Genomic DNA, 13,184 nt, shown 5'->3' on the forward strand with positions numbered 1-13,184 from the left:
TATATGTCATGATGTCGCCACGTTACCCTATCAAAAACATCCTGTCTGTCATCAGACCCTGTCAGCTTGGAGCGAAGTCAATCTTCAGTTCAGCAACGCCATCGCACGGCATCACATTCAACATATCATGTCAATTGTATGGGTGCGCAACCCTGCTATTTTGGCGCGCACGAATTTGACATTTTTCTCCCCTACTTCTATGTATAAGATTCGATGCGGGCTCGTCTGGGGGCGACATGCTCGCAAAAAAGGATGTTGCCAATGATTTGTTCGGGAAATGTGAGAGCTGGATATCTTGTTAATATGATGTCTTTGCTGTCATCTAGACTGTGTTTATTTTTTCATTTACCAACAGAGTTGCCATTTATACAGAATTACCTGTAATGTATTGATTCGTATACGTCCATGCGAATTTCATGCAGGATACAGATTTAATACATATTGCCAAAACTATATATATATATATATATATATATATATATATATATATATATATATATATATATATATATATATATATATATATATATATATATATATATATATATATATATATATATAATTGTGCCACTTCTCATCCTCCAACGCAATACAAAATCGAACCCGTTTTGTTACAATATTTACTTGCTTCTGGTCTACCGCCACTTAATTTCGGATGAAAATTACCAACACAATAAAAAATAATCTAGATGAGCAACATTGAGAAAAATAAATGGTTTCCTTCCAACATCGCTAAAAAAGTTAAATATGTTATCAACGTAATCCAATAACTTATTGTGATGATTCATTTTCAAATATTATGATGAAATCAGGCATCCCTGCAAGCAGCTGATCGGTGTTGATAAACGAGGGGAAACCAACTAGTAAAAAAACTTTCACATAACACAAGGGGTGTACCGATAGTAAATAGTTCGCGCAGTACAATATAGGTGGAACTAGTGCATCACGAAAAATTATTTTTATAAAAATTTACTCATACTGTCATGTCTGTTAGTCTGTGGTTTAAGGGTCTGGCTAGAGTGACTATAATCAGAGTGGCGACAGCTGTTCGTTTGGAATGACAGCTCCCAGTTCCAAACGAGCAAACGACCTGTCAATTCAATGTAAAGCTAATGGAATGTTTTGAATTGTTGCCAACATTACGGATGAGATGTCGTCACTCTGGTTATAGGCACTCTAGGTCTGGCGAAGCGAGAAAAATCTGTCATTTGCCAGACAAATCTGTCAACCTGGCAGCGCTGGTTCGATCTTAAAATTTTTTTAAAAATGATCTGGCATCCTTGATTGGCGGCATTCGGTATTAGCCTATAAAATACAGCAAAGGATAAAAAGGTTTTTTGTCACTCAACAATTTTTAAGGAAAAGTATTTTTCGTGATATTTCGGTTTAACACCCTTAAGAAAATATCGACTGTTTTTAAGGTAAGCGTTTGTCTATTTTTCGTTTGGAATGGTAATATCGTGATACTGTCTGTTTTAGAAAATAGACTAAAAGCGTGTTAGCGCCAAAAAAATGCTACCGTTTTTTAAAAGATGGCCGGTCGTACTAGAAGAAAGCCATTACAATTAAAATTTTCAGATACTCATTCTGAAAATGAAAACAGTTACATAGATAATGACGCACCTCTTTTAGGGCTTGATATTTATGACTATATTGTTCAGTCTATGCATAAGTTTATTTTTAATCTGAGTATAATTGAAACAAATTTTTAAAATTAGTTCAGTTCCAAGAGTAATTTTTCTTTCGTAACGGCAAATTAGAACAGGTCATCGTTTTCGTTTGAAATGTAAGCAAAGAGATCCCTCCAATGGTTGGATTAATTGAAATTGCAAACATCACAAGATACAATAATTGTTATAATGCAACATAAGTATGCATACATTCAATCTAAAGTCTTCAGTAGCGGATGTAGCTCCGCTTCACCCACTTTTGAGAGATTTCCCATCGATTTGTTTTATTTTTTCAGCAATAATATTCTAATGCATTTTTCGTTTTCAACTACTTCAGATCCCTACTTTAGTTTCGTCAACTCTGTAAACACCTACCAAACAAAGTACAATGGCTGAAAAACCGAAACGTCCTCTGTCCGCCTACATGTTGTGGTTGAGCTCTGCCCGTGAACAGATAAAGAAGGAGAACCCCGGTATCAAGGTGACAGAGATCGCTAAGAAGGGCGGTGAGCTATGGAGAGCAATGAAGGACAAGAGCGTAAGAACGTTTTTTATTTTATATATCAATATTTATATTTTTTCGTCTAACATTTAATTTTTGTTTTCTATCCTTAGGAATGGGAGAACAAGGCCGCCAAGCAAAAGGATCAGTATAACAAACTTGTTCAGGAGTTCGAGCAGAATGGTGGCAGCAAGGACGCCGGTAAGAAAAAGAGTAAGACTGCAAAGAAGGCTGCACCTAAGAAAGGCAAAAAGAATGACGATGATGACGACGACGACGACTCCGGCGAGGAAAGTGATTGAACTAATAACTTAAGTAAAATAAACAAAAACTGACAACAGTAAAAAAAATCTGTTTTAATTTACCTAGCGTTGTAGTTATGAACTTTTCAATATCGTTTATATCACATTCATTTAAATTAGCGAAAATCGTTGAAGTCATTATTAGAAAATTGATGTCAGTTCTATTCCGGAATTCAGATAGGTTTTTTTTTAGACTATACCATTGAAACACTAACCCAGGGGTTCCCAAATTTGAACCAAATGAGCAGATATAATCAATACCATCATATTTTGTGTTGAAGATGTTGGGAAATGCCAAATCACTATTAAAAATCTTTTCCAAACGAAATTATCCTATGTATGATAAATCATACGCTGGGACAATACAGTAGCAACAAAATTATGAGAAACATGCCTATATTTAGAAAGAGGTAAATTTATAGACGATTTAATGTCTTTTAAACAGTACCGGTACCGGATGGCACAATAAAAACAGAAATATTTGTTGCATTTCGTCCAAAATATACCTTCGTTTCGGTTTTTAGCGGATTGTTATTGATAATAGAATTATTTGTATATATTGTATTTAAGCTGCAATAAACAACTTCATTTGTCGATGCCTTTCATTCAGCCTACCTGGATTCGATTTCCAACCCCCCACACAGAGTTGAAGGTTTGTTCTGGCCCGAAGTGGTGAATGGCCTTAAGGTTCAAAGATGTGTAATGAATTGTAATTGTAATTGTAATTTATCAGCCCACAACCTGGCAGACCGTGTCCGCCCATCTGCTTGAGTGAGGTTCACTTCAAGCTGGCTGTGAGCCTACTAAAGCCTGACCGTTGATATGCACTAGACCGTATAGCACACCGGCTTCCTCCACCAGCAGGCGCTGCTCTGAGTCCCACTGGTTTCAGATACATTAGGTTAGGGATAGTGGAGATAAATAGGGAAATATAGCATTTAGAAGTTTACTAACTACTACTAACTACTGTCTTTGTGGCTGAAAATAAAGCGTACGGAACAATAATAATAATTACAATAATAACAATAATAATAATAATGGTAATAATAATAAAGTGACATTAAAAACAATAGTGCACTTACCCCTCTCTCCCCACCTTACCTCAGCTTAACAAAGGTCAAGTTATCACTCAGTTACCACCTTTTCGTCGTTCTCTGGAGACGCCCCAGGGTTCTTCTTCCTAAAATTTCCTTGCTCTTAGGCCTTCGATGACAGTTCCTTATTTCAACATTCTCGTTTCATTGCGCCCCCACCATGAAATGAAATAAGATAAAATAAAGTCAGGTGTTAGTAAGTCTGTTGGATCATATGATGCAAGGTAAGGATGCGCATTCAACACCAGATTGTCCAGGGAAGCCACAGTATGTACACAATGGCACGATTGCTTAAAATGTCTTCACACCTGCCCTGATCAGTTTCGCCGTCAATGCAACCTGTATAACATCAGTACCGATATCGAACCGGATCGGAAGGTTTGAAACTTCCCCAACGGTTCATAAGATGTCAATCCGCTCCTATTCCTGATCAGAGATGCCAGAACCGCAGATATGTCTGTAAATCTGCAAATTTTACAGACTTTTGAAATTGTCGCGACCTTTTTTCCAAGTTCGTTTAGTTATACATCATAGAGAAATTTCTGCAATATTTGCTAACAGCAGATTTGTTTTCAGATATACAGACTTTTGCAACGCTGTCTGAAGATATTTGAAATTTTTTTCTGGCATCTCTGATAATAATAAGTCCACTTTTTGAATTTAATTCACCTGTTCCGGACGAATGTGATATATTAATCACCCCCATTCTGCATCCCGATCGAGTCGGACCCCGTCAAACGAATGTAAAAACCTGCACTCTGTAATTCGATCGAGTTATGCCTTTGTATGGAGAACTCGATCGAGCTACAGAACGCAAAACTTCACACCCGATCGAAACAATCCGACTCGAACAGAACACAGAGCCGGGGTGAATAAGCATCCCAATTGCATCAGTAATGCCTGAAACAACCCAATGGCCCATTGTCAATTTCAAGCAGTATCAGTCATGTCAACTCTGTGATAAATACAGATGATATAATAAATTCGTTTTACCGTTTTAAGCGAACGATCGATCTCGGTATGATCCGACTTGGTCAACACGAAGTGTAAATTGACTCCCACCCTCATCCGCCAAGCAGGGTACGCGCCCTGTAGTTTATCATCCTAAGCTCAGGGCAATAGGATAGTTACTATTAATAATATAAAATTTATAATTTTGTTAATAAAAGTTTACATGTTGCACACTTCCCACGTTAAGAATATTAGCAACAGTCACAAAGTGGGTTGATAATCGAGACATCTATAGTAAGATGTTAGTTCCTTATCAACAGTTGCACTCTGTCCCACCGCTTGCTAATACTCCGCACCTCCTCATTCTGCTAAAAACAGGAGTCACCAGTCATCATTTGACACCGTGTAGGCATGAGGTCGGGGCTTGTGACGACCAGAGCTAAGTCAATCAAACTGCCGATACAAACAGTAAGATATGATATTTGTCGCTCCTTCCAGGATGTCGTGCACCTTTGACCCCCAAGGTTCAAAGATGTGTAATGAAACATAAAAAATAATTTCGTTTCCATTTCTTAAGGAAATGAATTTTCTATTTGTATTTTTATTGTATTTTAGATATTTGTACGATTTTTGGGAGTATCGTAAGCTCTTTTGATAGTTTTCCCAATGTTTAATAAGTTTTGGAGGTATTCATACTTCCTTTGCTAAGTTAGCGTTCTAATTCATATTCACGTGTTCGTCAAATCCCAAAGGGTCCCTACTATTTTTTACAGCAATGTTTTTGAATATTCCGCATTTCGATGATATAACAAACTGGATTTGATTTGCTGATGGCAAGAAATTTTCAACTAATTTCAAATTCTGATGCTCGAGTTTATCGGCTAACGATATGCTTTGGAAAAAATACTTCTGTATTATCCCACCGTATGATATATCATACGTTGAAATGTTAACAACATTTTTTTATTGTTTAACATATATTTTTGGAATCTCACTACAGAAATAACTAATTTGAATCTTTGACAATGGTTTGTCAAAAGATGGAAGTATTACCTATGGTTTCGAACATAAGATTCACACAAATATGTTACTTACTTTTCTTTGGTAATTTTTGTGAACTTTGCAAGGTTATAAAACAAATAAAACGTTGACATTTGAGAACAATTTTAAAATACAAAGAAATTAGAAGTATAAACTATCATATTATTATGTCGGAATTCGTTAGTTAATCCAAACAATGTTTTTATCAAGCGATTTGCTATTATAAATTACATTAAAATGAACATTTATTCACTTTTATTCAATGTAAGATAGGTGTCTATTGGTTGAACTCATAGAAGAGAAAGGAGTCTAACATATAATAAACATTAAATTGGAACTCCAATGGACTTAATGAAACGATAAAGAAGTTTCATGTAATGAAGGTCACGACAAGCAAGAATGTCGCCAACTGGGACATTGGATAGTCTACCTTGAGTACGCAAGGAATTTATTAGTTGAGATCTGACATCACGATACTCCATGCATGTAAAAATGACATGGTCAATATCGCGGTAATCTACGCCACAAGCACAATGATTAGTCTCGGGAAGTCCAATTCGAAGGAAATGTGCATCTAACGTGTAGTGATTGGACATGAGTCTGGACATCACACGAATGAAATCCCTACTCACTTCCAGCCCCTGAATCATGACTTTGCGATATTCTAGGAATAATTGAGTGCATCCAACGACCCAGATTATCTCCATCCCAAGAAGCTAGCGAGCTGGCAAGTGTTCTTTGGTGAGACGCGCTATAGAATTCGTTGAAAGCAATCGATCGCTCATACATTTCCCCCCTAATAGCACCACATTTGGCTAAAATATCGGCTCTTTCATTGCCTGGAATTAATTGATTTGATAATTATTATTCAATATGCCGTTCAGCTACTGTCTTATTTTGCCCAAGAAAAACGGTTCATTCTTGCCAGCCATGTTTGATCGACTGGCTTCAATCACGCTGAGACTATCTGTGAAGAGAAAATAATGGTTTATAGAAAATGTGACAATTACACTCAAGCTATAATAAACTGCTGTCAACTCTGCTTAATAAACAGATGCAGGGTCTTAAAGCCTAAATGTGGCCGAAACAATATTGTTGAACATACCAAACCCTGCCGCCTCTTACTTACTTCGCCTGAACTTACTTGAAAACATTTTTGGGATTTTCATCGAGCGCAGGTGATCCGGGATTCCATACACTGTCGAAAAATAACATTGAGTCAGGGAAATTTAGGAAGCTGTCACGAATGAATTTATCTTGAAGGGTTGATCACAGACTAACAGACACGACAGTATGAGTTAATTCTTATAAAAATCATTTTTAGTGATGCACTGGTTCCACCTATATTGTACTGCGCGAACTATTTACTATCTGTACACCCCTTATGTTATGTAAAAGTTTTTTACTAGTTGGTTTCCCCTCGTTTGTAAACACCGATCAGCTGCTTGCAGGGTTGCCAGATTTCATCAAAATATTTGATAATGAATCGTCACAATAAATTATTGGATTACGTTGATAATATATTTAACTTTTTTAGCGATGTTGGAAGGTAAACATTTATTTTACTCAACGTTGTTCATCTAGACTATTTTTGATTGAGTTGGTAATTATCACCCGAAATTAAGTGACGGCAGACCAGAAGAAAGTAAATATTGTAACAAAACGGGTTCGATTTTGTATTGCGTTGTAGGATGAGAAGTAGGCACAATTCTGTATATAGTTTTGGAAATATGTAATTAATCTGTATCCTGCATGAAATTCGCATGGAGGTATACAAATCAATACAGTACAGGTAATTCTGTATGAATGGCAACTCGGTTGGTAAATGAAAAAAATAAACACAGTCGAGATGACAGACAGGATGTATTTGATAGGGTAACGTGGCGCCATCATGACATATGCGAGTACTGTCCCAACTAAAGGAATATTCGAAATGACCGTTTATATGGTTAAAGAATCTAATTTGAGTGTCCTGTCTGTTAGTCTGTGGGTTGATTTCCTGTGACATATGGTTAAAATATACTATCATGAATCTTGTTTGGGATTGGAGCTCAACTAGCCTTTCGAAGTTATTAATAACCAGGGGATTCAGCACCTCACATCTTATTAGCAGCCGTGATGAAAGCTCCCAAAAACGATCCTTCAATGGTAGAACTCCCGCTAGAACCTCAAGACTCATTGTATGTGTCGAATGCATGCAGCCTAAGGCTATTCGCTAACAACGGTACTGATTTGTTTGAATCGATCTGGTTTCGTGAACCAATCACAGTCGCAGTCACAGTGCCTCAATGATGTCATACTCTCGTCCTATTTGCTCAGTATGAACTGTCGCATTAAAGGGAATCTATAAATATATGCTTGAATACATTCGTCATCTAACACTCGATGTGGATAGACGAATAACCTACTACGACTAATTTCGATTTTGTTTTATTTTTTATTCGCAGTTGTCTACCTACCCAAGCTATGGGTAAAAACCGCCATAGATCCGAGAAGGATCCAAAGGATGCTAAGCGTCTGAAGCCAAGTGATGTACAGGTAAACGACCGTTTGCTGAGTAAAAACCAATATGCTGATCTCCCAGTAGATGTCGAAGAGGAACTGCAGAAGGAAAAAATGCCGCCTTTCTACCTGAAGGGCTTCCCACCAACTCTACGCTCGGATTTCAACACACTGATCAGCAAAGGACTACAGGCAACAATCCGTTTATGTACTGAAGGCTACAAAATAACTGTTCCGGCTTTGAACCACTACAAAGGAGTGGAATGCTATCTGAAGCAGACAAAAGCGGAATACTTCACACACGATATTGCCGCCAACAAACCTATGAAGGTTGTACTTCGAGGACTACCCGACATGATGGAAGCCGAACTAAAGCAGGCACTGTCGGAGGCTGGACTAAAGCCTTTGATGATATTTAAAATGAAGCGCCATAATACGGACAAAAAGTTTAGAGATCAACTGTACCTGATTCATCTGGAGAAGGGCTCCATCACCATGAGTCAACTGAAAACGATTAAATCGTTATTTCACATAATCATCGAATGGCAAAAGTATAAACCGGTACATCGGGATGTCACACAGTGCACGAACTGTTTGAACTACGGCCATGGAGCGAGGAATTGCCACATGAAAAGTCGGTGCGGGAAATGTGCCGAACCACACAATACCAACGATTGCCTACTAGATGACATCGCTGTAAAATGTGTGAACTGTGATGGCGACCATCCATCTACTAGCAAATCGTGTCCCAAACGTGCTGAGTTCACAAAAATTCGACAACAGGCGTCCCGCATACAATCAACGCGCAAGAATGTTCCACAGAAGGATGAAGTTAATTTCCCACGGCTCCCACCGAAGAGGGATATTCCGAATTTGCCGCCACTTCCTCGCAGCAATCCAAAAGATTCAGAATCTTCCTCAAAAATCCCTCCTGGATGGGGCAATAATCAACCACAAGCAAAGGATGACTCTGGTGATTTATTTTCTGCTAAACAGCTGATCGTCATTTTTGAAACAATGACAACAAAACTACGAAAGTGCAGAACGCGGTTAGATCAAATCAACGCCTTAGGCAAATTCATCATCGAATATGCAATATAATGAGTTGGTTATAGTAAATTGGAATGCTTGCTCACTCAGGAGCAAAACTGCTGAATTGTCCGACTTTCTTCAAGAGAAGAATGCCGATATTGCTATTTTAACTGAAACTCATCTTAAACCTGAAATTTCTATTTTTATTTCCAATTACAGGATTCACAGGCTCGACAGGGCAACTACCAGAGGAGGGGGAGTTTCCATTGCCATTAAACGATCCATTCAGCACAGGCTTCTGTCAGCCTTTAAATTGCAACTCATAGAAGCCATCGGAATTGAGATTACAACGACGATGGGACCCATCATCATCATTGCAGCGTACTGCCCCAAACAAACCAATCTTCGAGATGGTACGTGTGCATCATTGAAGCGAGATTTGGCTATGCTCACTCGACGACAGAACAAATTCATCATTGCTGGGGACCTGAACGCACGGCATGAGCTGTGGGGAAACAAAAGACAGAATCGAAACGGATTCGTACTTGCCGAAGATTACGAAGCTGGACAATACAACATCCTCGCTCCGGATCAACCAACGCGACTTTCCAGATCGGGAGTTCATTCCATTTTGGATATATTCATCAGCAACATCGCCATAGACAGCTCTCCGGTTGTCTTCTACGAGCTCTCTTCTGACCACTTTCCAGTAATATTGACGTTGGGATCTTCACCAGAAACAGTGCCTATTCAACCACGGAGGAACTATTATCGCACCGATTGGGTCCAATTTCAACAAATCGCCGACCAACTTATTAATATCAATGATCCACTAGATTCCCCGATGGAAATCGATGCGGCCCTATCTTCCTTCCAGCATTCAATCACAGTCGCTCGTGATAGGACGGTTCCAGTACAACATATGCCGAGTTCCTCTCTTCAAATCGACAGTGTCACCAAGAAACTCATCCGACTTCGAAATATCTACCGGAGGCAGTATCAACGAACTGGCATCCTAGATAGGAAGACTTCTTATAACAACTTAACTAGGATAATCCAGGAAAGGATATCTGAGCTTCGCAACAGGAACTTCCAGCAAAAGCTTCGAGAAATTCTCCCACATTCAAAGCCCTTCTGGTCCTTAACGAAGGTGCTTAAGAAAAAACCGAAGCCTATTCCTCCTCTGATGTCACCCCAGGACGCAGCTGAAGGAATACCTTTAATCACACCAGTAGAGAAGGCAAATGCGCTAGGCCAGCAGTTTGTGTGTTCTCACAATTTAAGACTCAACATTGTTAGTCCATATGAAACAGCCGTTGCTGATAGCGTAGCTGAGGTTGACCAATCAGACAGCTTGGTTCCTGAGGAAAGTAGAGTCACTGCGAATGAGCTGATGGCTTTTGTGAAAAAATCCAAAAATATGAAGGCCCCCGGTTTCGACAACACATTCAACATTGAGCTGAAACATTTGAGTATTCGCTCATTTGTCTTCTTAGCTAAACTTTTTAACAGGTGCTGGGAGCTTGGTTACTTCCCTTCAATGTGGAAGTTAGCTAAAGTTATCCCAGTTTTGAAACCGGGGAAAGATCCTTCCTTTTCCAAGAGCTATCGGCCCATCAGCTTACTCTCTGCCCTATCCAAGCTGTTTGAAAAGTCAATACAAAGGCGAATTCTTGCTTTTGCAGATGAACAGGATATATTTCTGGAAGAACAGTTTGGGTTCCGGAAAGGAAGATCCACCATCCACCAGCTCACAAGGGTTAACAACGTCATCCAACAAAACAAATCAGTGTCCAAAACGACTGCCATGGCAATATTGGATATTGAAAAGACATTCGATAATGTGTGGTACGATGGACTGGTGTTCAAACTGCATCGGTATAATTTTCCCATGTATCTAATTAAAATTATCAAAAATTATCTTGCAGATAGAGCATTCCAGGTTTCTCTGAATAATGCACTTTCAGAAAGATTTACTATTCCTGCTGGTGTACCCCAGGGAAGTATCCTAGGTCCCATTCTATACAACATTTTTACATCAGACATCCCACCTCTTCCAGGTGGTGGTGTTCTGTCACAATTTGCTGATGATACTGCCATTCTTTACAAAGGTCGTGTCATTAATGCTCTGAAAAATAAACTACAGACAGGTCTGGACGCTTTAACGGAATATGTTACAAGCTGGAAAATTGTGATCAATGCAGCAAAAACTCAGGTCATCTTGTTTCCACATTCAAGATCTCCAAAACTTGTTCCATCAGACGAATGCAGAATACGATTCGGTGATGAGGTCATTCAATGGTCCGATGAAGTTATCTATCTAGGACTCACCTTTGACAGACATCTGATATTCAGGTCACATGTTGACAAAATCATTCAAAAATGCAGCATACTCATTAGGTCTCTGTATCCGCTGATTTGTAGAACATCTAAACTATGCCTGAAGAATCAGATGGCTGTCTATAAACAAATCATCTACCCCGCAATTGAATACGCAGTCCCTGTTTGGCGGGGTTGTGCACGAACACACAAACTTAGGCTTCAACGCATTCAAAGTAAGATCTTAAAGATGATTCTAAATCTACCCCCTTGGACAAGGACTAGTGAAGTACATGAGATTGCCTCACTGGATATACTAGAACAAAAATTCGAACAATACTGCACGAAATTTGAAGAGAGGTGCTCAATCTCTGAAATACAAATAATTCAAAATTTGTACGTATTAGGTTAGGGATAGTTATAAGTAGGTAGACATTTTATAAATAATTAAAATAAATATTATGATTAAACATTAGTATGTAAAACAAGAGTAACTAAAACACCTAATATTAATAACGAATCGTATGAACAACAAAGATGAAAGGCCAAAGGGTCAAAACACTTGTACTGTAAAATGTTGATGTAATACACAAAAATAAGATTAATAAACAGATATTTATGCAAAAAAAAAAATGCTTGAATACATTTCTGCTTTAGTTAACTCCTGGCTGCCAACGAGGAAGGTGTTTGAGTAATAAGTGGATGACATTGTAGCTGAAAGCTACATTAATTTGCTCGCTGGATTGTTGCTTTAGTGTGAGTGCGGTGTGTTGATATCAGTTAGCTGTTTATTCTCCGGTAACTAGCAGTCCTATTAGAATTATTAGATGCAATATCATACAGTATCAAAGTTAAACTCAAGATAAGCTGAAATGCGATTTTTCATGCAATGTTTGAATAGGAACAACAAGCATTTGATCGCGGAATTTTGTTGCGTATGCATTGGTTCCTAATATGCAAAAGTGAAAGTTTCCAAAGATTAGCGACGCTTTTTAACAGAGAATCATTAAAATTACACTATTACTGAGTTTATTGGTTCACGATTACTGGTTCAACATTTTTCGATCAAAATATATAAAATCTTCTCATGAATCGCTGTTTATAAAATAAATAAGTTTGCATGTTCTCTTTCTCGAAAATTATGATGACTACCGGTGAATCTCTCAACGAGTGAGCACGTTGAATCGGGCTAGTGCGGTGAAAATTCGAGAAAAAAAGAATTTTTATCCGTACTTTGGCGACTCGACGAAGCCACACGGCGAGATTTTCGCTTGAAGTTCAGTGAAAAGAAAGACCATTGGACTATAAACGAAAATTAACTGACAATACAACCTAAGTTGCAGTGTCAATCTCAAGTAAGGTGACGTCAACCAGAAGGCACAAATCTCTAAATAACTAGGGGACCGTGCTACTTGAGCCAATCAGTTTCGATTCCTGAGCCAGAAAAAAAGAAGAAAATTGTTATGATATGAAATCGTTTCATTTGTCTAAGTTTATATCCTGAGATTGTTTGTATTCTAAATGGATCTTTCAGGTAACTTCGAAATCATCATAATTAATATATTTTTCAAAAATTTTAAAATGTGAAAATTTGCTTAAGGAATCTAAATAGAGTAGAATTGTTCTGAAAAAAATCAAAATGTCGATTTGATAATTCGCAAAAACAATCTAAACGCTAAAAGTAGAGTAAGTTTATAATTTGTCACTGATTAGTGCATCTTTATTTTTGTATTTATTATAGGATCGTTAGAATTATTTAATTTTCAATCGT

The 13,184-nt window shown here is 38.0% G+C and overlaps 1 protein-coding gene across 1 annotated transcript; it reads left to right on the forward strand.

Moving 5' to 3' along the window:
- The first annotated feature begins 1,262 nt into the window (after positions 1-1,262).
- On the forward strand, positions 1,263-2,541 carry LOC131429409 (high mobility group protein D-like). The gene is made up of 3 exons (XM_058593496.1): positions 1,263-1,421; positions 2,008-2,208; positions 2,286-2,541. The coding sequence occupies exons 2-3, from the start codon at positions 2,059-2,061 to the stop codon at positions 2,472-2,474; spliced, it is 339 nt and encodes a 112-aa protein (XP_058449479.1). The 5' UTR covers positions 1,263-1,421; positions 2,008-2,058; the 3' UTR covers positions 2,475-2,541.
- The last annotated feature ends 10,643 nt before the right edge of the window (positions 2,542-13,184 follow it).

Source organism: Malaya genurostris, chromosome 2, assembly GCF_030247185.1.
Source record: "Malaya genurostris strain Urasoe2022 chromosome 2, Malgen_1.1, whole genome shotgun sequence".
Lineage (NCBI taxonomy): Eukaryota > Metazoa > Arthropoda > Insecta > Diptera > Culicidae > Malaya > Malaya genurostris.